At 44.7% G+C, this 25,561-nt stretch overlaps 1 protein-coding gene across 3 annotated transcripts in view; it reads left to right on the forward strand.

The window, feature by feature from the left end:
- The first annotated feature begins 518 nt into the window (after nucleotides 1-518).
- Nucleotides 519-25,561, forward strand: part of DNM1L (dynamin 1 like) — a 40,895-nt gene continuing 15,852 nt past the window's right edge. The window contains exons 1-6 of one of the 3 annotated variants that reach the window (XM_075210326.1): nucleotides 519-752; nucleotides 6,948-7,095; nucleotides 10,900-10,938; nucleotides 16,619-16,665; nucleotides 17,287-17,358; nucleotides 25,378-25,464. In XM_075210326.1, coding sequence (XP_075066427.1) covers nucleotides 651-752; nucleotides 6,948-7,095; nucleotides 10,900-10,938; nucleotides 16,619-16,665; nucleotides 17,287-17,358; nucleotides 25,378-25,464 — 495 coding nt within the window. In that variant the 5' untranslated portion in view covers nucleotides 519-650. The remainder of the gene's footprint in view (nucleotides 753-6,947; nucleotides 7,096-10,899; nucleotides 10,939-16,618; nucleotides 16,666-17,286; nucleotides 17,359-25,377; nucleotides 25,465-25,561) is intronic. The other 2 variants (XM_075210328.1, XM_075210327.1) reach the window with 2 other exon arrangements.

The following is a 25,561-nucleotide window of genomic DNA, read 5'->3' on the forward strand; positions in this document are numbered from 1 at the left end:
ATGCCACACAATCACGTTCTGCATTTTTATAGCAATCTCTTATCTCTCAATGTCACAGTCAGGGACCTTTAATGCTTCCTGGTTGTCCTATCATGTCACGTACTTCCGGTCACCTGTCACACAGCGGCGGCCATGTTTAGTGTGGTAAAAAAAAAAATCTAGTAATGCATTTTTATATAAACTAAAAGACCTGTGAGCGTATTCATAGCAGTTATTACTGTAAATAACAAGGCGTTATCACTCATTGAGCCTGCACACGTAGATAGAGTAGTGCTCTAATTTTGTTGTTATTGCCTATAGCGCCTACTATGGATTTTGTGAAGTGGATGTCGCCTTTTATACAGTTAAAGGAATAAATTACATAGTGAAAGAGAGAAAGCGAGTGTCAAATAACGATTACCTGCGTGACAAATATCTGCGTTTGCCCAAATCAAAGATGGCCGCTGCGTCTTCGCGCTAGTGTGTGGGGACTACAGTTCCCGGCGGCGCCTGCGGGTTGCGCATGCGCGCCTCGTCTTCCGCGCCCGCACTGCCGCAAAGGCCTGTGGGCCAGGTCAATGGTTGCTTAGTTGTGGTGCCGGCGGTGGTGAGCAGTGGCCGCTCCCCCCCCCTCCAGTCCCTCCATTCATTGCCCGTCACAGGCCTGAGACATGGAGGCTCTCATTCCAGTGATCAACAAGCTCCAGGATGTCTTCAACACGGTGGGGGCTGATGTCATGCAGTTACCCCAGATCGTGGTGGTGGGGACCCAGGTGAGTCTGGGGCAGGTACCCCGGGATCTGCTGCTGTGTGTCACTGAAGACATGGGGCCATCTATTATGTCAGTGTGTTCACCTGTTACACCTCCCTCTGCATAGCCCTAATGTCAGACTGTCAAAATGGTGCTTGTATGCGTGGTCACACTGCAGTGCACAGAGTTTATGTATGTTTGTATATATAATATATGTATAGTAAATAGCAGTCCAGTCCACAGTGTTTATGTGTGTATGTGTATGTGTATATATATATATATATATATACATACACACACCACCATTTTGACAGTTTGATATTGGGGATAAGCTAGGTACACACTACAGAATTTTCCACCAACTTTTTATGCCGATTAATTTTACATGCGATCGATGTTCCGATCGCTCGGTCCATGGACTGCATACACACTAGCCTTGTTTAGGACGATAAAGGGAAGAGCGGACGTCCCTTTAGCGACTTTTTACAGCAATGTTGTCGTGAGCAATGACTGTAATTTCGTACTCACTGTTGTGGATCGGTTGGAATTTTATACACACTACACAGCGGAAACGAGATTGGAACGAAAATATTAAACGGTACGACCAACCAAATGAGCCGACAATCGTCCATTTGGGCAGACTTTCGACCATCGTGTCACTACACACACTGACCCGACTTGAACGAGCGGTCGTATGTTGTTGTACCCAGCTTTATTGATGAAATCAATGAGCCCGACCGATATCTTTCAAAGCACGTCTGTTAAGTATATATTTGGGGTCTGTGTGTGTTATAATTACTGGAAAATAACATGCCTGTATATAATATGTCTGATATCTATGTGCAAAACACATAATACCTTTGCACTCATTATTTTACCTGTTATAAACACCTTTTAAACATTACACCTGTACCTATATGTTTATGTTTATTAGATTGTTAGCTCTTCAGTGCAGGAAAATCTTAAATCACAATCAAATGTTTGCACTTGATGTTATTTGCTATTTGTCTGTCGTATATGCTGTACGGTGCTGAGTACAGCTGGGTTTGTTTTACAAACCCCGACCCATAGTGTGTTGGACCATAAAATGCCATAATGATGTCAATAAGCAGCATCTTACAGGCCGTGCACATAAATAACATGGAGCAGCACATGGATTTGTAGGTTACGATGGCCGTACAGGATGCGCAAATCCTGAGCCTTGAGATGGACTGATCTGAGCTTGCTGCTAGGAGTCAGGTGCTTCATGTGCTTAATGATCTGCAAATATAAGATCCTGTTTTATTGCACCAGATATTTAGTGAGCGTAAAGGGTTGTCAATTGGGTATATTTAAAGTTTTGCCTCCCTTTATGGGACACCATAATGCTTTTTTGGACCTGCAAGTGGTCTTGAAACTCCCACTCCCAAAAACCTGTGATAGAAGAAGTCCCAATGTGCATCAAGTTGAAAGTAATCTGAAGAATCAGCCACAAGTACACCGTGCAATGCATCACAGTGCTATATGTTTTATACATAATATAGTGAAAGCCTTAATCTCTCCTTACATTAATGCATTAAACTGCAGTAGATATCGAATGAAATAAGCATTAGGAGAATACCGGCAATGTTGAAATTAAAGCGTATTCTGTACTGTGTGATGCTATCTCAATGTTTCAGATGGTGAACATTTCTCCTTTATAGTTTATTCCCTATTTTTAACAGCAAAACCCAAGAAGGGATGAGTATAGAAAGGGGTGTGTAATTATGAGTGGGTGAACCCCTGAAAGTAGGTGAAGTTGTACAGATGCCCATATGCTGCACAAGTATTACAGGTAGTAAACGATCCTCATTGTACAGACATTTAAATAAAACTTGTTAATCTCATATAAAGCAGCTCTTTCAAAGTGGGATGGTTGCAAAAGAACAGGCAGGTCTGGTACTTTTTTAATGTACAACGTAGTATAAGTGACTCTGTCTTAATTAAACGAATCACACCTTCCATTGAAAGTCGGTGAGAGAAGGCAACATTTTACATAATATGGTTTTGAAATGTAATTGACCCCTATCCATTAATGGATTTTATGAAGAGTGCTGATTTATATTTCTACTTTTTAAAGAGTGTTTGTTGCATACATATTCACGAGGCAGCAGTCGTGTCTATTCACTACGATCTTCTGACATCACTGAGGCGTGAGGTACTGCGTGCCTCGGTGATGTTACTAGTGAATTGATGGACTGAATATTGCTAAAGCCCATACAATGACTGCCTCCATTGTGTGTAGCTAGGCGATGGCAGCATTTTTATATTTTCTGCTGCAGCATTTGCCTATGTTTGATAGTTCAGTTGATCATGGGTTTTGGAGTCCTGGGTTGGATGCATTGGTTGGACTGTAGACCTCTCCAGCAAACCCTAGAGGCTGTTGGACGCCTTCCTGATAAGCAGGGAACTGCTGCCTCCTGCAGACTGAGTGACGGGAGGATTCCTCATTAGATACACTACTTATGACCCTCACAAGGTTATAAGCTCTCGCCCAGTGTGTGACCAATCATTATTATTACTAATAATGGCATCTGTAATCAGTTTGTATTTGTAGTTTTGTTATTTTAATCCATGCTTGGATTTCATTCTGCTCTTATACTGGTTTTATTTTCTATTCCTGTTAAGTTTCTTAGAGCGAGCAATGGAGCATGTTTATAATAATCCAGTACAGTCATATGCACAGATTATTGTACTAGCCTGTGTCCCTACACACTGCACCAGCCATGTGTGCCCATATACATACCAGCTTATGCCCTGTACATGGTACACCAGCCATGTGTGCCCATACGCATACCAGCTTGTGCTCTGTACATGGTATGGCAGCCATGAGGGGCCCATACACATACCTGCTTGTGCCCTGTACATGGTATGCCAGCCATGTGTGCCCATACGCATACCTGCTTGTGCCCTGTACATGGAATGCCAGCCATTTGTACACATACCAGCTTATGCCATGTACATAGTGTACCAGCTGTGTTCCCGTACACATACCAGTCGTGTGCCCAGTCCTGAAATGAAGCGTCTTTTAATAATGTAATTTCACTCCCAGTTCTGGCTGTTTTTTGTGTTCTTGATTATAGTGTTAATCCTCATATTTTTCACCTGCACTTTCAGAGCAGGACTGCGAGAGTCACTGTCTGTCATTACTTGGTGTCTGGCAGAGCTGATTATTGTCAGAGGTTCTATAAGCATCATCCTTTCATTAAAATATGATGGGAGAAAAACTTAGTATTCACAGTCCACTTCTCGCAGCTTTCACCTTAAATGTGCCCATCGCCTGCACAAACTAGCAACTAATGTGTGCTTCTAACTTGGACTAGACACAATTAAGTTGTATGATTGTTGTCTGTTATTGTACAGACGTGATGCTGGTATCAGGGTATCAAAGAAGCATTGACGGCATGTGCATGGGACCTCTGCCAATAGATCAATGAATTCTGCTGTCCCTTCTACTTCCTATTTTAAAACCAGTTAGATGTAGGACCTTTTATATAGAGGTGTGTTTCACAGCACAGTTCCGATTTTCCCTTTTTTTTTTTTTTTTTTTTTTTATATAGGAGCCTCACATCCCTACTCTGTGCTGCTGGGGGACCCTGCCCCTTCCACTATATAACTCTCAGTCTGTGGCTTCTTGCTGCCTCCGTTCCCCTCCTCACATCATGTCACTGCCCCTGTCACATACAGCCCTGTCCTCACTGACACATCACTCATCTCCTGATATACTCTGTGCTGCTGGGGGACCCTGCCCCTTCCACTATATAACTCTCAGTCTGTGGCTTCTTGCTGCCTCCGTTCCCCTCCTCACATCATGTCACTGCCCCTGTCACATACAGCCCTGTCCTCACTAACACATCACTCATCTTCTGATATACTCTGTGCTGCTGGGGATCCTGCTCCTTCCACTATATAACTCTGTCTGTGCCTTCCAGCTGCCTCTGTTCCCCTCCTCACATCATGTCACTGCCCCTGTCACATACAGCCCTGTCCTCACTGACACATCACTCATCTCCTGATATACTCTGTGCTGCTGGGGGACCCTGCTCCTTCCACTATATAACTCTGTCTGTGGCTTCCTGCTGCCTCCATTCCCCTCCTCACATCATGTCACTGCCCCTGTCACATGCAGCCCTGTCCTCACTGACACAATCATAGGAGTGAACAGACACTGCTCCTGAAATGCTCTGAGGTGCTGTGAGCATTCTCATGATCTAATTGGGTACAAGTTGTTCTGTTCCCACCCACTTCAAAACTGATGAGCAGGAGATTAAGATTGATTACAGGTCACAGCATCTTATTTAAGAAGTTGGATTTAAGCTACTCCTTAATAGAGAGGTGTGTTTGACACCTCAATTTTCGTCCATCCAATTAGATTGGAGCCTCAAATCGCTCCCCTGTGGTATTGTTAATGTTAAGATGCTGTGATTGGCCACATCTTGTCTAAAGTTCTCCACATCACACTTGTCAATACACGGACAGATAAGAGTTGGCTGAGCTGAAATACTCTGAGCTGCTGTGAACATACTAATTCTCTGATTGGCTACAGGCTTTTCAAGCCCCACCCGCTTCATCTCCAGGTGCTCTGATCCAAGTCAGAATTCCTAAATGAAAATGTGTATTTTTGACAAGTGTAAAAATTAATGGAAATTTTTTTTTTTTTTTTTTTAAAGGTTAAGAAGTAGTTTCAGCTAAATTGTGACCAGTCTGATGGTTTTGTTGAGAACCAGAACTTTCTGCAGCCGTCTGTAAACCAAAATCACAGAGATATAACTAGCTCTTCCTCTCATCCAGAATGCACCCAATCTGTTCATCTGTTTTATTGCTGGTCATTGTAAGGAATCTAGAACACTACCATTATATGTTATATTAACTTCACACTGAAGGTTGCATTCATCCGATCTACCATTAGTCTATAAATTAATGGTTATTATTGTTTTTTAAATGTATAACTTGACTTGTGTAGATGCTTCCATAGAGCCATAAAAATAATGTGGAAAGAAAACTCACGTTTAAAGGGCCAGTAAATCTACATCTAAGTCACAGACATACAGGAGCATATTAAGCCTTGGACATGACCATTGTTAGTTGGGTATGGGGTGGTGGTTGGGGGGAGTATTTCTCCTTATCTGCCCACATCACACTGTAATGTGCACTGTACGATAGCACACAGTGGTGGGACCTGACACTACCACAGATAGCACATTACAGTGTATCAAGGAGACAGGAGAGCAACATGGAAGCACAGGTATGTAAACACGTCACGCAGGCTTAAGGGCGGAAAGGTTTCCTGTGTCTGTCATCCACGGTCGGTGCTGGAACTGCTGGCTAGGTATAAGTCAAAAAACAAAAAGCAAATTCCATTTAAGTAGTTCTCGTATGGGATCAGAGGCTTCATTTGAAGGGACATTCTTATTATATTATGTGTTTATGTATTTCCTCGTCAGTTTCACAATTAAGGCAAGAAATCTGGTATGTGTGTGTAATGTTATTATTATTCAATTCCCGACCATGGCCTTATCTGTGTGGAGTTAGTATGTTCTCCCCGTGTTTGCGTGGGTTTCCTCTGGGTGCTCTGGTTTCCTCTCACACTCCAAAAACATACTGGTAGGTCAATTGGCTGCTAACAAATTGACCCTAGTGTCTCTCTCTCTCTGTGTCTATATTAGGGATTTTAGACTGTAAGCTCCAATGGGGCAGGGACTGATGTGAATGAGTTCTCTGTACAGCGCTGCGGAATACGTGGCGCTATATAAATACATTTTCCCCACAGTCAGTTTTATCTCAGATGTCTTTGGTTCTTACATACAGGACACCTTGGGTTTTAGGTTTAGTGATAGCTGACTATTGCTGCTGCTCACGCAAATGTCCTGAAAGTGACTGGGCAGCACAGTGGTTAGCATTGCTGCCTCACCGCGCTGGTGTCATGAGTTTGATTCTGACCTGGGGCTGTCTGTGTGGAGTTTGTATGTTCTCCCCGTGTTTCCGTGGGTTTCCTCCAGGTGCTCCGGTTTTCCCCCCACAGTCCAAAAACATTGGTAGGCGGCTGCTGACACATAAAGCACCTGAGTTCTGACGTGAAGATGAGATATTCTCTGTACAGCGCTATGTATGATGGTGGCGCTCTGTAAATAAACGCTATGATTGATACATGCTGTCACCCTGGCTCTGTAATAACCATTGTACGTTCCCTCTTCTACAGAGCAGTGGGAAGAGCTCAGTCCTGGAGAGCTTAGTGGGCCGGGATCTGCTCCCCCGAGGCACTGGGATAGTGACCAGAAGGCCCCTGATCCTGCAGCTGGTACACGTGTCCACGGATGATCGCCGCAAGACCTCTGGGGAAGACAACGGTAAGACATGTGTCATGGATGTGTTCTGTGTCTTCTATACAGTACAGCCGGTGCTGTGGCCGTACCTTGTACTGTGACATATAGAGTGAGGTGTGTCGGCCTGGTTACTGTGTGCGTGTTACATGTGGCAGAGAGGAAGTCGGTGCGTCTTGTCCGCACCGCGTTTAAAATGTATTTACAAATCCTAGTATGAACGTGCCCTTATTCTTCCCGTGTGTGAGGCTGATAGATTGGAAAGTAGAGTGAGGTTGGGTCATCAGGACGATCAGGATAAAGAGGTTCAGGTAGCGTTGTCCATGCAGGGTGATGATAAACTGTGTGTACTGAGGTGCCTGGAGTACGGTATAGAGAGCATGTCCTGTGTATTATATTATAAACTAGTAGAGCAGAGGGCCAGCATAGGACAGGATCACACTCCATCATTCTGTATGATGGGAGCAGCAGCCTGACAGCTGTGAGGTTGGATTCAGGATTGTACCATTATTCCCTGTTTGTTTGTGTGTTTCTCCTAATTGATGGAACATTTTTCAACCAGAAAGCCAATGTCACAGCTGCAGAGAGAACATTATTTCCACTTCCAGTAAGTGCTCCGCTCAGAAGTCATTATTCAGTAATTGCAGCCAGTACGTCAGGATCCTTCCAAAATCCACCCAGAGGAGACAAGACATTGTGTAATTGTCCGTTTATACATACACACATTCCACGGATGACAGTTACTTATCTGTGTGGGGTTTGTATGTTCTCCCCGTGTTTGCGTGGATTTCCTCTGGGTGCTCAGGTTTCCTCTCACGCTCCAAAAACATACTGGTAGGTTAATTGACTGCTTTCAAATTGACCCCAGTCTGTGTGTATGTCTGTGTGTTAGGGAATTTAGACTGTAAGCCCCAATGGGGCAGGGACTGATGTTGGTGAGTTCTCTGTACAGCGCTGCGGAATAAGTAGCGCTATATAAATAGCTGATGATGATACATTTGTAGGGGGTGTTCTATGAAATTGCAGGAATCTCACAATGGTGTTAAAATGTCTTTAATAGAATGATGTAAAGTTGTTTCCGTTTATTTAGTACATAAAACCAATGTTTTTTTCCTGTCTAGTCGTAAAAGTTAGTTTTTTCTTTTGTTTTCTAAGAATGGTGTCACAAAATGTTTTCATACAGCACAAGGACAGTTCGGGAAAACCATCTCTCTGTGTCAGGAAAGTGCCCCATAGATTCCTCGCTGTATTTCAGCAGCTGGTTAATCCTGAGACATTTTCTTGTATGACGCAGTATTTAGTCAGAGCGGTTTCTTCAGCTAACCTCTCAACACCGCCTGCAGCTTGCTGTCAGCTGTCTGACGTGCGATACCCCCAAGGCACAATCCATTCACTTCAACAGGAGACGAACGCTCAAACATGACCCCTATGCCTAGGAAAATATTTTTTCTTGGGAGGTTTTTTTGTGTGTTGTATTGATGTTTAATAGCCATCTCTACTCTCTCCAGACAATATTTCCTACACAATGCATTGGAGGCTGGTAAAACGCGTTGTGGGGGCCAACAGAAACTGTGCATAGGATGTGGAGGCTGCAGAGTCTCCAGGGGTCCCCCCGCAGACCCCTGCTTAGAAAGTGCAGGACCATTCCAGTAGTGTAAACATGGCACAGCCATCCAAGTAGTAGGAGGGAGTTCTGTTTATTATCATAGCTTTGTAAAGCGCCACAGTGCTCCGCAGCGCCGTACAGTGGGGAAAACATGACAGATATAACGAACAGGGGCTTGCAAAGGGTTTTCATGTCTGCATTTATTTTGTCTACCTTGTCTGTCTCATTGTATGTACGTCCTGTTTTCAGTGGTGGTGAGAAGAGTCCTTTAGCTCAAAGGTCCTGGGGGTATATGTATTAAACTGCGGTTTTGAAAAAGTGGAGATGTTGTCTATAGCAACCAATCAGATTCTAGCTGTCATGTTGTAGAAAGCAATAGATAAATGATAACTAGAATATGACTGGTTGCTATAGGCAACATTTCCACTTTTTCAAACCTGCAGTTTAGTAAATCTTTACTGCTATTTTTCATTTCAAGGGAGGAGTTTTTGGGGCTGGGAATGAGGATAAACAAGGACACTGCTTTCAAAATCTGTTTTTTTTTTTTTTTTTATTTCTTTTAGGAAATGCCTTTCAAAGGAGCAAATTAGGGTGTCTGTTACTATATGTTCCTCCGTCAGGATTGATTTGTTTCTACAGCAGCTTATATACCCAATTTAACCAGCCCGTGCACTGCCATCTGATACTGTATGAGGGTGGTGGGTACTGTGGATCTGACCCTGGACACGGTGTGTTATGCATCATTCTTAGTGTACAGGACTAGTGGTACTTATGCCCTCTCCCTAGCAGGCACTGATGTGCAGCTTGGATGTGCAGGACTTGTGGATCTGTCTGTCCAAGGAGCTATGACGCTTGGTCGTCCTCTTTGTTCTTTAGACATAAGAAGGGATCCAGCTGCATCAGGACAGTATGAAAGGTCTATTCTGTGGTTTGGGTGCTAGTTCCCTGTGGGCTGACAGTGTACTCCACCCTTCTTGGGAGACGTGTGATGGGACATTCCCAACCACCTTCCCACCTCCGCGGAGGCTGCCTTTAGTGGGGTGGTCCTCTGTACTGCTGTCCATTCTTAGGGCTCCCCTCCTGCTGAGGCCGCTGCTGCTGCTAAATAAGAAAAGGGGATTTTTGTACTTAACCGTTAAACCCCTTTTTAAGCAGTTAACGGAAATCCAAGGTGTCATCTAATAGTCGTAATAACTTATAGTATTTATAATTTGATCATTTATAGTAGTGGTGTATTATATGGAATAATGCACAATGAATGCTGAAGTGCTGACTCAGAACTCACTGTTTATACAGATAACATTTAGATGAGTTATATATCTTTTAGTATCACTTGTGTATCCTACGGGATACAAACCCCTCCATATCATTGGTAGCCAGTACTTGTGCAGCTAATGCCGGTGTAGTGGGAGCTCACCGTTACTCTGGGCTCCAGCTTCCCTAGGTCATAATAATTACAGCAGTAGCTAACCAATGTTGTTTTATTCCCAATTGTATTGTTATAAACAGCACAGTATAGCTCTTCTGTTCAGGCCACCTCCCTAGGAGAAGACTCGCTATAACATGTATCTTAAGGTTTAAATTACCTGCTTTCTCCAGTCTCCGCTGCGCTCTGCTTTTTAGGCTCTGTGCACAGTGGTTGTAATAATTTCCTCTGTTCCGTATTTGACAGCTGAGCAGAAGAAATCCTAGATCTCCACTGCCAGATGCTATTGTAGTGCACATGACTGTCTTTACAAGGTGTTTTCTGGAACAAGGATGCGGGGAAACTACCTCTGTCATCTGCTTTGGGAAGACATCTGTGTGCTGCTCAGGTGTCTCTACCGCAAATATTGTTTATGTGCGATTCTGTCTCCTCTGCCATAAATGTACTGGCCATGTGCACGGGCCTTTTCTGTTGCTGATCCAGCGCTGCGTCTCCGATAATAGTGGGTGTTAGTCTGTGTCTGGCCTGGTGGTCAGGTACCGCCACACATGGTACAATATAGGACCAGTTGTTATCTGCTGCAACGTCGCAGCTTGTGTGGCCGCCATCAGCCATGTGTTCTGCACTATATGCTTGAAATCTAACAGCACTTCTTTAGTATTTGTATTATATGTGTTGTAACCATCTACATCTGACTTGTAGCTTCTTTTATGAGGTTGATGGCCCAGAAGATAATCTGCTACTAAGTAACTCTTTCTCTGCTTCTCTTTCCTTCCACGTTTTTCCATTTTAATTCCAGACCTGGACACCTGGAAAAATCCAAGATCTGTATCCAAAGGTTGTTTGTTTCCCCATTATCGCTGTTCTCCCTTTACCTGCATGAGCGCTCAGTCCCTACACCGGCTGTCACTGTCCCATCTTGCTGGGTGTCCATCAGCGGCCTCACTGCTTCATGTAGTGCCTGGAGAATCCCGCGTTGTATCACTCTTATAAATGCTTTCTGCTTTTGTATACTTTTATACTATGTTTTTCTTTTTCTTAATTTCCAAATGTTTTTTTTGTTTGGTGCAGGTTCATACCAAATCCTGTTTTTGTTTTTTTGGGGTTTTTTTTTTTTGCACGTTTCCTATTTGTATAGTGATTTGTGTTGTGTATCTTTGCTACTTAATGATCCGTGGTAAGTATTGGTGATCTGTCTATGATTGCACCCACACAGGGGGATTAAAACATCCCATGCTGGGGGTCATTGATTATTGGCAGCTGCAGAGGACAATTCTAAGCATTATTCAGTCATTGAGCTGGTGCTTTGTCTTTATGAATTGTCATAAGACTTAGATGGCTCCCAGGAACTACACTGGAATATCCCCTAGTATCAGAGTTCAGGTGTTGGAGTATAGTTATTACCAGGTCTCCCTCTAGATTGTTACATGTTAATATCTTGTCCCTAATGGAGTTTACAAGACATTTCAGGCACGGAGGAAGCCTCCTTTGTCCATGGTGAGCAGGATAAATGTAATTAAAGTATAACTACTAATTATCTCTTATTTATACAGCACAACACAGAGATTGTACATCATAACATTACAGTATAGACAAATCTGTGTAATACACATCAGCGAATACCTGAACAGCATCAATTGGGTGCCTGGCGGGGTGTAGCCGCAGTATAATTTGAGGAGAGGGGGACAATATAGGAAGTGAATTGGGGCAAGCTGATGGTGTACCTAGGAGGATGGGCACAGTACACATGGGCAGAGCCACTGAGGAAAGGAGAGAAGACCTAGTGCACTGGTGACATAGATGGTGTAGGTGGAGGGCCCTGCTCATAGGAGCTTACAATCTAGAGGACCCAAAGTACTGTGTATTATAGCGCATTCAGTTACTATTAAACTGAATAGGTTGGCACTTTGCACCTGACAAGCCGTCGGGAAAACTTACAGGTATCAGAAGCAGCCACCTGAGACGACGTAATGAGATAATCCAATGTTTTGTCAGTGGGGCTCATTACCCAGCTGGTTTGGATAAGAGGGGTAATGAAATAGAGGCACATTTGAGACTGATCAACTCCCATATTTTCAGCGGCAGTGAGAGGAGTTACTGGTAGATACTACTCAGATATTTGCTGTTGATTTATGTTCTGAAAATTCAGTTTTCTGGACAATGGCCACAATCGTCTGATGATCCATTGATAGGGATACTACGGACAGAGCAGAGTAATCTACATAGTAAAGTGCTGCCTGTTCCTTCCCTGTTTGATTTCTACGCTTCATAGGTCTGAAATCTACTTTGTTCTGTGTTTTGCCTACAATACAGGACTGACCACTTCAGGGTATTACATATGTCTTGTATTAATATCCTGCCTCTACTGTAAATACTGTCACTATTAATGTGGGCTGTGCGGTCTACAGCGTTATACATTGTGTAATCCATCCTCTATATGGAGGTGAATGAGTTGGTGGCGCTATATAAATAAATGAATGAATGAAGAAGCTGCTAGTTATTGTGGTTCCTGTGCTGTACCATACACATGGGTGTAACCGTGTACAGGTACCTGCTGTGTAGACGGATGTAGGTATTGCGCTCAATTGTCCCAATATGAATATAAATGGATATGATATTGGAATAGTGCTTGTATCAGGCAGAGGTCTACGGTGACGCTCCCGATCTCATCGCGCTGGGTATTCAGTCTTCATGATCGCTCGCACCCGGCCAGCAGCAAATATACCCCATCCTATGTGCACAGTTTACCCTGTACAAGTCTGTCGGACTGCCTGGTGGTTACACCTTGAGTATTCTACCTGGATATTTATCACCAGTTATTATTGCCAGCAGACTGTCTGCCCACTTACATGGTCCTTCCTCATAGACATATTGGACAGTAGGGTTGACTTTTTCCAGTGGATTTATTGCATCATTGTTCATTGCCATTCACTGCTTTTTGGACATTTTGTTTGAGAAGTTTAGTCTTGTGCTGCCTCTTTGTGTTTCTTACTACTCAGTTGTCATTGTTCATTTTAATTTGGTGGTTTTAGTGCTTATTTATTCACTCATTTATTTTCCTTTATCCTATTCTATCGATGGTGGCGTTATTGCTATTATTAGTATTTTTAGTTTTGTGCCGTGTTTTAGAGTGTTTTATCCAATGCTAGTTTTGATTGTTATACCAATAATACGTTGTTTTTTTTTTTTTTTTAAATCTATATGCTCCTGCCTGATACAAGCACTATTCCAATATCATATCCATTTATATTCATATCGGGACAATTGAGCGCAATACCTACATCCATTTATTCTGACCATTAAAGGGAGGGATACCGTGTCCCAGAGAGAGAGAGAGAGAACGCATTCCCCTCTTCACCTTATACCATTATTCCGGGTGATGCTGCCACTGGTGACATCACTACTGTCTCTAATTTTATATGTGCATAAGAGTAAATATCCCTCTCACATGTAGTAACTAGTACAGACTCCTTTACAGTAATACCGGGAAGTGTCTCAGGTGGAGAGTTAAACTCTGCTTTAGTCGGCTTCCTGGTGTGACTTTCAGCAGCTTTCCCTGGTGTACGAGGATCCCAGTGTGAACCTGATGGTGATCAGTCACTGATCTGGGTTTAGATGCTTAGAGGACCTGACATTGCTCCTGGAGTCCTGCTGACAGGACCTCATGTATAAGGATCCCAGTGTGAACCTGATGGTGATCAGTCACTGATCTGGGTTTAGATGCTTAGAGGACCTTACATTGCTCCTGGAGTCCTGCTGACGGGACCTCATGTATAAGGATCCCAGTGTGAACCTGATGGTGATCAGTCACTGATCTGGGTTTAGATGCTTAGAGGACCTGACATTGCTCCTGGAGTCCTGCTGACAGGACCTCATGTATAAGGATCCCAGTGTGAACCTGATGGTGATCAGTCACTGATCTGGGTTTAGATGCTTAGAGGACCTTACATTGCTCCTGGAGTCCTGCTGACAGGACCTCATGTATAAGGATCCCAGTGTGAACCTGATGGTGATCAGTCACTGATCTGGGTTTAGATGACATTGCTCCTGGAGTCCTGCTGACATGACCTCATGTATAAGGATCCCAGTGTGAACCTGATGGTGATCAGTCACTGATCTGGGTTTAGATGCTTAGAGGACCTGACATTGCTCCTGGAGTCCTGCTGACAGGACCTCATGTATAAGGATCCCAGTGTGAACCTGATGGTGATCAGTCACTGATCTGGGTTTAGATGCTTAGAGGACCTAACATTGCTCCTGCAGTCTTGCAGACAGGACTTGCTGCACCATTCTGTATGGATTCCTTTTCCTTGGTGAGCAGCGGTACTCTCAGGCCTAGGAGTTGCTACTGTCTCGTATGATATTGTGTTGCGTGATTCTGGGTCTGTCTTTAAGGTTTGTTTTAGTCTCGGTACAGCTCTCGGTGAGACAACTTCAATCTGGCTTCATAAAAAGAAGAAATTGTTTTCTCTGTGACCTAGAACTCCTGAGAACCAGTCCTATTCATCGTTACTACTACATTGTACAAGACTCTCCCACCCCCAAACAAGATCCTTGTGGCTCAGAATCAGGATTCATGGAAGCGGCTGCCTCTCCACCTCCTACAGTTATATTTCTCCATCAGCCTCTTTTCAGAGGGTCCAACAATTTACAAATAAGTATTTTCTGACGTGATTGAGGCATTTGGCATTAGTCATGCAGGGAGCGCAAGCAGCACACAGAGGCCCGCGCCCTATCTCCTTCCGTATACTTGAAGACCCGAAGTCTACTGTGCATAGATAGAAAACCTCCCCCCTTAACTACAACTTCATCTAATCTCTTCAGTTCTGACCACCTGGAACTTTTACCCTCCACATTTGTGAATGTTATTTGTAACCCTCTTCTACAGAGCTCTAGTGTGATTCTTTTTAAGGCCTCTGTTATCGTCCGATACTAGAAGCCATAGAAAGCGCTACGGAATATGTTGGCGCTATATAAATAAATGATGATGATGATAGTGTTTAGTGTTTCCATACCTGTTGGCGTATTTCTTTTGTTTCATTGTTGTTGTGTTTTTCGAAACCCTACCGGTCCTATTTCATAGTGTTTCCATGTTTAAATGCATCGGGAAGCTACAAACACTGGTAAATATGTCCATCGGACGCCACTTTGTCTGCGGCCTAAGCGACACTGCCCTTATTTAGGTATAATGTATCTGATCATGTTGCCCGCTGTCATTGGTAAGTTGTGTATGACTGTGCTGGTGATCTGTGCAGTACGATCTGTGTACAGAGATGATCAGGTCCATTTACAGCCGCTGCCTATGACTCAGCTCCTCTATAGATGAAAAATGCCTGCGGCTGCTGGGATTGCAAAGTGTGACTCATACTGTGTTCTCTGCGTAAACCAGAACACGTTTATTATGCCTGTAACCTCTTCCTATCCGGACACTGGCCTCCTTCCTAGGCTGCCTTCAGTAGTATATTCCAGTACGTTACCTAATCTAAGGTTGGCTGTTAATAATGTTCATAAATAGATGTATATACCAATTACTGTATGTTGACAGATGCTGGGATTTATTACATTGTGTTTTCATTTGTTGTGTTGCTTAGTACAGGCGATTGCCTTTTTATCCGCTGTTATCAGCTAAGAGACTGAGCCAGCAACAGGATCAGTGACTAGTTTGGCCACACACACAGGTTGCCAGTTATGGCTGATAGCGGGCACCTTCCGGCCGTAGTTTCTAACATGTATGATAATGATCTGACTGACGGGTATCGGGTTACTATTGGACGTTGTGCTGGTTGTGAGCTCACGTGCTGAGTTGTTGGACTGTACTGTCCTTTAAAGGGATCGCTGGAAGGAAGTCTGCTGTGCACAGGGAATAATCTCCCTCCAGTATCCAGATATCATAATCAGATGTCATATTTTTGTGGCTGTTTATTAGACCTTTTCCATGAAGCCAGCTTGCCTTTTGGTTTACCAGACCTTTTAAATCCGGTTTAATCAACCTTCAGAGGGCTTGTACAGGGCATGCTGGTTCTTGTAGTTCTACAGAACCTGGAGAATCTTGGGTTAAAGAAGACTAATGTAAAATAAAGATATACAGGTTTTGGGTGCTCATCTTTGTTCAATATAACATGTCTGTACTTCAGTAGTGAACCTCAAGGAGATGTATTTATACTTGACATTTGAGTTTGCTCTCTGGACATCAATTTAATCACGTTTCGTGTCCTGCCTGGAGCATACAGGCAGTTATCTGGGATGGGCAGTAATTGAGCTCCAGCCTCTCCATTTCTCTTACTCAACTATAGAAAGGGCCTAGAATATATTTTATAATGATAATCCTATAAAATTCAGCCGGGAGGGAAAGAACGGAGAGCCATGTGAGGAGACCACAGGATAGACAATAGCGCGCTCCATTATTTTCTGTGTAAATGTTATGGCTGCATTCATGTCAGGTGACCATCATCCCATACACACCGAGCATTTCATACTTGTGTAAGCCAAGGGATTTTAATATTATTTCTTTATTCCAGGGGTCGAAGCTGACGAATGGGGCAAATTCCTCCACACAAAGAACAAGGTATGGTCGTTTTTGGAATCCTAGTCTATATTACATTGTTATGTAACTATGATACTAGGCCAGGCCTGGATAACCTGTGGTTGCTCGCTAGGTGTTGTGAAACTACAAGATCCAGCATGCTTTGCCAGCTGATGGCTGGCAGGGTTTGCTGGGACGTGTAGTTTGACAACACCTGGAGAGCCCAATGTTGTCCAGGCTGTTACTAAACTATTACCATGTATGGTGCTTGAATGTTGGAGGCAGCCAGTCTTGGAAAATGTTGGAAATTGGAATATAGCCACACCTCCTCCGAAAAAGTGGAGCGCGCATGTCCCCCTTTAGGATGTGTCTAGCACTCCTGAAGTGCTAGGCCGCCCCCTACACCCCCCTGCTCCTCATAATAACACCCTTGAGTTGCCACTTGCTTCAGGTGGCATTTTGGGTACTGAGGGATAAACCCGCTGAGGCACCTTGTACTGATGTTATTAGTTCCCATAAAATGGCTGCCTCCGTCGTGTGTAGGTGACGAGTGCTCATCAAATTCTCTGCTACTCGCCTTCATCGCTAACTAGCGTCACTGCTGTTCCGACACGTATATCCGGCTTCCTTGTGATTCGAGTCTAACCTCTGTTGTCCTTTCAGATCTACACAGACTTTGATGAAATCCGTCAAGAAATCGAGAATGAAACTGAGAGGATTTCTGGCAATAACAAGGTCAGATAAGTGTGACCGAGGAGAAACCTGTGGTTAGGAGATTATAACTATTGTCCTCTTGTGTTACCACAGGTCCCCCCACCTCACTACATATAGTACAAGTATACTCCCGCCATTTATGTTTGTGTGTGTGTGTGTGTGTGTGTGTGTGTGTGTGTGTGTGTGTATAGAGATCTACTTCCTCTCCAGCCTCGAGTACACACCTGACTTGTGCTGATCTAAACCTGTACAGCTATAAAGGACATGATGGTTTTTATATTCCACATCTTGTGGGTACAAGAGTCAGGGGCTGGATGTATTATGGAAGGATGAAACCCCTATTTTTATTTTTTCCTTCAGACATTCCTGTAGCATTGGGTACCCAAGCACATCTGCCTTATCAAATCCATAATGGCGCCAACCCCCTCTTACGTCATGTTTTTGTCGACGTTATTTTCTGTGTAATGCCTATAAAGAACTGATGACATAGCTGGCAGCTTTTGGGTTAATGGTGTACGCTGGTTTGTGGGCATATGACTCGTTTCTCTTCCCTCCTGGAAATCATTCGTCTTACACTTACATGTCCCAGACCACCATTATTGGCAGCGCCGAGTCCTTATGCCGGAACATCCTTTGGAGCGAAGCCTAATTAATCATTCAGAATGTCATTTGTGCTTATTGTTTCTCTTTATTCTTCCCTAATTTCCGACCATTCGTAGCAGAGTCTCCGGCTTCCTGCTCTGTAGCTGCGATAATGTCATTTGGTTCAGCCTGCGTGATGTCAGCTTAAAGGTCACATGACCCAAATCAATAGGTCTTAATGTTGTTTCTGAGGTAAAATAATGACTCACAAATTAGAGAGGACAGTAGCCTATTGGATAAATACAGGACAGGTGAAATTACTTTAGGACCGTGTTAGTCTTTGGATGTGTGCAGCTTGGTATATATTCTTGGGAGGGAATTTAATCACCCGCGAGGTGTCTCTGGGACGTCCGAGACACCTTGCGGTGGAGATTAAACAGAAATCTTTAATTTTTCGGGTCAGAGAGAAAATAAGCAGAGATTTCTACTGTAAATGTGCAATATGTGCGGTACGATATCCTCGCGCCACATCGCTGACAGTAGAATTCCCTCCTAAATGTGTGAAAACGTTCAACTATAGACAATGGGTACATTTGGAAATATTACAAAAAATGCTCTCCAAAGTAAGCTAAAGACTCGTAATATAATTTTGCTCAGCAAACACTTTCATTTTACATGAAAAAGTCAAACAAACATTTATTTCAGATAAGATGTACTTGTTCTCTGTGTTTTAATTAGTATTTCTCTTTCATCCGGTCTGGTGGACACTGCTTACCATGGGTTGTGGAGGGGAGCTTGGGAGTTGGCACCTAACTAGTTAACTTTAGTACTGCTGACAAACCCCTCCCCTCTACAATCCCCCTGCCTCTTCCTGTTCAGTTTTTTTTAGGTGCCCTGGAGTTTGGGCAGCATTTTTTAGTACTTAGGGTAAATTTAAGAAATTTTATTTTTTTTTCTTTTAATTTTTACTTTTTTACAGGTGGCAGCGCTGGAGTGTGTTCTACTATAGAGAACACACTCACAGCTTGGCAGCGCGTGTGTTCTACTATAGAGAACACACTCACAGCTTGGCAGCGCAGGCATTGCCCTGTCAGTGAGAGCCAGCAGGAAGCAAGTGAAGAGGGTGCCTGATTGAAAGGAGTGACAAGCGGTCTCAAGGACCACTGCACTCCAGCCTCCCCGTTAACCGGCGCTGCCATTACAGGCATAGAGCGCCGGTTATCGGATAGTATAAACGGCGGCGGCCATCTTGGATGTCGGCAGTAGCGCTGAAGGAGAGGGGGCTATACCAAGATTCCCCCCTCATACATAGGAGGGGGGCGTCGGATATCTCCGCTGCGGAGACCTCTGTCCTAGAACTAAAACATAGAGTTCCCCCCTCCCTACAGAGAGAGAGATGGTCTTTCCCAAGTCTTGTGGCGCCAGCAGAAGCCCGGGAAGAGGAACAGAGCTGAGGAGAAAGCACAGGACTGCTGTCGGACTTCTCCCCTTTGTGGCCCTTGGGCTAAGTATCACCTTAAATTACACACATATCTGATGTTGTAATACTAGGCTAGCAGGTTTACACTATAGCCTCCTACTAGCCATAGATATTTATGGTGTTTACAATTTTCAAGTACAACTTTTAAAAATATATCAGTTGATTACTTGGTATTTTCTCTGTTCATTACATACTTTACTCTCTCTCTCTCTCTCTATTATCTATCTGTATTTTCAGCTAGATTTTTATTTAGTCTGTGTGCTCGGTGTGCCTTCCTTTATAAATATGACAGATAAGGGAAAGGGCCCTATGGCAAAATATTTCACATGTTCTAAATGTAATGTAAAATTACCGTGCGCTCAGAGGGACCCGTTGGCGCTCTGCACGGCATGCGAAGCAGAGGCTTCCACTGCACAGACCCAGCAGGTTTCAGTCCCACCGTCGGTGGAACCGGCCTGGGTTACCTCCCTGACCCAGTCGGTTAGCTCTTTAGCTCAGATGGTGTTTCAATCTAACCAGTTGCTGACTACTGTGGCGACTTCTGTGGCTAGTAATGCTAGTACGCAGTCACACCTCCCGGTTTCCTCAGGTTCTAGTGCTTTGAGTTTGCCGGGACCTTCATCATTACAGACTGACCCAGCCCCGGTTCCTAACGATCCGGCATGGTCTACAGCTATTGTAAGAGGTTTGGACAAGCTTAACCAGTTGCTTGACTCCTCTAACACCCCGCCTGCTAAAAGAAAGAGACCTAGATCTGTTAATCCCCTCTTGGTCCTCTCAGACTCTGAGGAGGAGTCTGAGGAAGAAGGGGAAATTTATTCAGATACTGACCAGGGTCATTCCTCAGAGCAGGGAGAAATTTCTAAAGGCCAATTTGTTAACGATTTGGTTTTAGCGGTCAGACAGGCGTTGGATCTCCCAGAGCCGGAAGATATTACTCCCAGAGACAGAAGTCTCTTTTAAAAAGGCCAAGAGGAAGGCTAGCCGTTTTCCCCCTTCCGCAGAACTTAGAGATATTGCTGAAGGGGCATGCAAACACCCTGATAAAAGATTTTCTATTCCCAAGAGGTTCTCTTCCCTGTATCCCTTACAGGAAGAAGTGGTTTGCTGGGAAAGTATTCCCAAGGTGGATATCCCTATCGATCGCTTGGCAAAACATACTTTACTTCCAGCCCCTGGTTCAGCGTCCCTTCCGGACGCCAATGACCGCAAGGTTGAATCCCAGCTCAAATCCATATTTGCGGCTGCGGGTTCCGCCTTCAGACCCACATTTGCCTCAGCCTGGGTGGCTAGAGCCATGGAGGCATGGGCAGACCAGCTGGCAGAGGCCTTACAGGACTCCGAATTCCTTCCCCTAGCCTTGCACTTAAAGGAGGCTTCGGGGGTATCTTTATGAGGCGGCCCAGAACTCAGCGGCGGTTTCCTCTTCCATTCAGGCGGCCTCCATTTCAGCTAGGAGGACGCTTTGGCTGAAATCCTGGGAAGGTGATGCGGAATCAAAAAGGTCCGTTGAAACTATTCCTTTTTCGGCAGCAGGTTTGTTCGGCCCGGAATTAGATACCCTTATTTCTCAGGCAACGGGGGGCAAAAGCACTTCCTTGTCAGTATATGCTAACAGGAGCCGCGCCCCGAGGGGCAGCTCTTTTCGTCAGCCCTTTCGTGGGGCCTCTTCCCATAGGGGACAGTCCTTTAAAGGCAGGCAATCCTATTCCCGAGGCTCCTCTACCAGGGGGAGGTCCTCGTTTGCATCTAAGCGCCAGGCCCCTAAGACCCAGGAGAAGCCTGCGTCCTGACGACCACCCTGTATTGCAGGGGACGCCAGTGGAGGGACGTCTGTCTCTGTTTTACGAACAGTGGGCAGCGTCTTCCCAAGACCCTTGGGTTCGGGGGATTATTTCAGAAGGGTACAAAATAGACCTTCTGGGACCGGCTCCACGCCGTTACTTCCAGACTCCCATTCCCCGAGATCCATTAAGAAGACAGGCTATACAGGATTGTGTAGCTTCTCTTCTGGTTCAGAAGGTCATCTGCAGGGTTCCAGATTGCCAGAAGGGAAGAGGTTTTTATTCCAACCTGTTCCTAGTCTCTAAGCCGGACGGCTCCTTTCGTCCCATCCTCAACCTAAAGGGCCTCAATGTTCACTTAAGGGTGGACAAATTTCGGATGGAATCTCTACGGTCTGTAATAAACGGCCTAGAGAAAGATCAGTTCATAGCGTCCATAGATATAAAGAACGCATATCTCCACATTCCCATTTGGATCCACCATCAGTCCCTTCTAAGATTTTCGGTGGGATCAGGTCATTATCAGTTTTCGGGCCCTCCCCTTTGGCCTCTCAACAGCGCCAAGGGTTTTCACAAAGATTATGTCGGTAATGGCAGCATGTCTTCACCAGCAGGGTGTTCAGGTCGTTCCTTATTTGGACGACCTACTCATCAAGGCTTCCACAGAGAGTTGCCTAGGCTATCACCTATCCCTCACCCAGGCGGTCCTAAGGGGCCACGGATGACTTATAAATTCAAGGAAATCCCAGTTGGTTCCGTGTCAGCGCATGGTGTTCCTGGGACTCATTATGGACACCAGCAAGCAAAGGATATTTCTCCCAGTAGAGAAGGTCACCTCTATTCAAAAGGTAACTACTCAGGTTCTGCCTTCCCCCAAACCCTCAATGCACTTGTGCATGAGGCTACTCGGAAAGATGGTGGCCTCCTTCGAGACCATTCCCTTCGGTCGAGCCCATTCTCGATGTTTCCAGTGGGACCTATTGTCGAAGTGGTCAGGATCACACCTACACCTGGAACTTCAAAAGATCTCTCTATCTCAGAGGGCGAGAATATCTCTTCAGTGGTGGCTGTGCCAGGATCACTTGAATGTGGGCAGATCTTTCGCACCATGGTCGTGGATTATAGCCACGACAGATGCCAGCTTGAAAGGTTGGGGGGGGGGGGGCGGTAATCCTGCACATCCGGCTCCAGGGACGGTGGTCGGTTCAGGAGTCTGCTCTCCCAATAAATGTATTGGAATTGAAGGCCATTCTTTTGGCCCTCTGGGGAGCACAGTCCATTCTTCAGGGCCACCCGGTCAGAATCCAGTCCGACAATGCCCCGGCCGTGGCATATGTTAACAGACAAGGAGGAACCAGGAGCGCAGCAGTGATGGATATCGCAGCCCAAATATTGGTTTGGGCAGAGCTATATGTTCCGGCAATATCAGCAATTTTCATTCCAGAAATAGAAAACTGGGAGGCGGACTATCTAAGTCGAAACCAAATGATGCCGGGGGAGTGGTCACTACACCCGGAAGTCTTCCAATCTCTGGTCCACAGGTGGGGTCTTCCAGACATAAACCTCATGGCCTCCAGACACAACAGGAAGGTTCACAGGTTCTGCGCAAGGGTAAGAGATCCTTTAGCGGTGGCAGTGGACGTCATGACGATGTCATGGGAATTCAGGATGGGATACCTGTTTCCTCCGATCCCCATGCTTCCTCGCGTCCTCAGACGAGTGCGGCAGGGCTCTCTGCCAGTAATTCTAGTAGCTCCCTTCTGGCCACCGCGTGTGTGGTTCGCAGAAATAATATCTATGGCGGAAGGTCCGGGATTCCGCCTTCCGTATCGAGACGACCTTCTTCTTCAAGGTCCATTCCATCACCAGAATTTAGCTCGGCTCAATTTAACGGCATGGCCGTTGAAGCCAGCCTCTGGAGGACTAGAGGGTTTTCTTCCAGTCTAATACAAACAATGATGCGAGCTAGGAAACCAGCTTCATCTCGCATCTATCACCGGATTTGGAAGGCCTACATTAGCTGGTGCGAAAATAGGACATGCCACTCGTCCTCCTTTCGTCTCCCTCGCTTGTTAGCTTTCCTCCAGGATGGCCTAGAAGCAGGCCTTAGATTAGGCTCCCTAAAGGTTCAGGTTTCAGCTCTTTCAGTATTTTTTCATACAAAATTAGCTGATTTGCCAGATATTAGGACCTTTTTCCAGGGAGTTCTGCATATACAGCCTCCTTATGTCCCTCCTACGGCTCCATGGGATCTCAACTTTGTTCTGGACATGCTCAAGGGGCCTCCCTTCGAGCCATTGAGCGAGGCAGATTTAAAGTGTTTGACCTGGAAGGTTCTCTTTCTTTTGGCTATCGCTTCTGCTCGTAGAGTTTCTGAATTAGGAGCCCTGTCCTGTCGGGAACCTTATTTGGTTTTCCACGAGGACAGAGCGGTGTTAAGAACCCTTCCTTCCTTTGTTCCAAAGGTAGTTTCGGCTTTTCATCTAAACCAGGAAATGGTAGTTCCGGTTTTCTCATCCACTTCTCATGCGGATCAGCAATCGATGGAAAAGTTAGATGTGGTTAGGGCTCTCCGCATTTATGTTAAAAGAACTTCCCAGATTAGACGGACTGACTCTCTGTTTGTCCTTTATGACGCTAATAATAGAGGCTGGCCAGCCTCAAAACAATCCATCGCTAGATGGATTACGTCTACCATCAGACAACCATATATAAAGGCTAACCGTCCTGTGCCGGAGAGACTTACAGCCCATTCCACCAGATCGGTGGGGGCCTCGTGGCAGCAAGGAATGGAGCTTCTGCAGACCAGCTTTGCAGGGCAGCCACCTGGTTCTCTGTCCACACCTTTACAAAATTTTATCAGTTTAATGTCTTTGCATCAGCTGATGCAGATTTCACTCGTAGTGCTTTACGAGCGGGATTTTCAGAGTAGTCCCACCCTTAGGGGACTGCTTTAGAACGTCCCCATGGTAAGCAGTGTCCCCCAGACCAGATGAAAGAGAAAAGAGGATTTATGTACTTACATTAAATCCGTTTCTCTAATTCCATCTGGGGGACACTGCGATCCCTCCCTTCTGGTTTTCTTCTGTGTGCTCTTGTGTGACTGCCCTTTTTATCCTTGGGCTTGTTAAAACTAACTGGACAGGAAGAGGCGGGGAGATTGTAGAGGGGAGGGGTCTGTCAGCAGTACTAAAGTTAACTAGTTAGGTGCCAACTCCCAAGCTCCCCTCCACAACCCATGGTAAGCAGTGTCCCCCAGACGGAATCGGATTTAACGTAAGTACATAAATCCTCTTTTTTTATGGTTCATGTTATAATGGTTTACTCGACAATATGTGGTGGAGGAGAGAGGATGGTACGGTCTTGTGTGTCTATATATATATATATATATATATATATATATATATATATATATATATATATATATACATACATACATACATACATACATACATACATACATACATACATACATACATACATACATACATACATACATACATGCTCGCTCTGTTTTCTCGGAAAAGCATTCATCATCACCATTTATATAGCGTCACTAATTAAGCAGCGCGGTACAGAGAACATATGTTCTGCACTGCATGTTGCCATATTTCATTGCAAGTCCATGTAATAAGTCAGTCACTGACTTCAATAATCATTTACAGTAGGTGTCTGCCTCCTTCAGAGCACACTACTGCAAATAAGACGGCCAGCCCATACCAATATGGGTTCTCAACCTCATGAAAATATATACACACACACGCATATATATAATATATTTCAGCTGCCAATTACAGGTAGTATGAATTATTTTTGACAGATGTTGAAGTGTCTATCTCAGTTGCTATGGTGATATGTACATAATACTTTGTGGATCAGGGCCAAACATCCCAGTTATTCCATATCAGAATCTGCAGCATCACAATGTGAGCTGCTGAATACGTTTCCAGGGCCCTGTACGTTGCCCATTAACTGTTTCTGCTTACATGGAGTTTGTTACTCTTTCATTCTCTGGGTTTAGGATCACTTTAGGGCTAGGATTGGTGTGATATGTGATGTTTCCATGTATCGCGGTAGTTTGCTGTGATTGTATCACGTTTTGATGACTAATGTTTGTCTGTAGAGTTGGTTGTCTCTGTTATCAGGGAGCTGAGTGTATGAGAGGTTCCAGCTGATGTTTCCGTTCTCTTCCAGGGCATTAGTCCAGAACCCATCCACCTGAAGATCTTCTCCCCTAATGTGGTCAACCTGACACTGGTGGATTTACCAGGCATGACCAAGGTAATGCCAGCAGTGTGTTGTATTATCATTCTGTATGTGTATATAATTTATTTACCACTGGAAGATGGTAGAATTTGTAGTTAACAGTTCAGTTACA

This window comes from Mixophyes fleayi, chromosome 4 (genome assembly GCF_038048845.1).
Source record: "Mixophyes fleayi isolate aMixFle1 chromosome 4, aMixFle1.hap1, whole genome shotgun sequence".
NCBI classification, from domain to species: Eukaryota; Metazoa; Chordata; class Amphibia; order Anura; family Limnodynastidae; genus Mixophyes; species Mixophyes fleayi.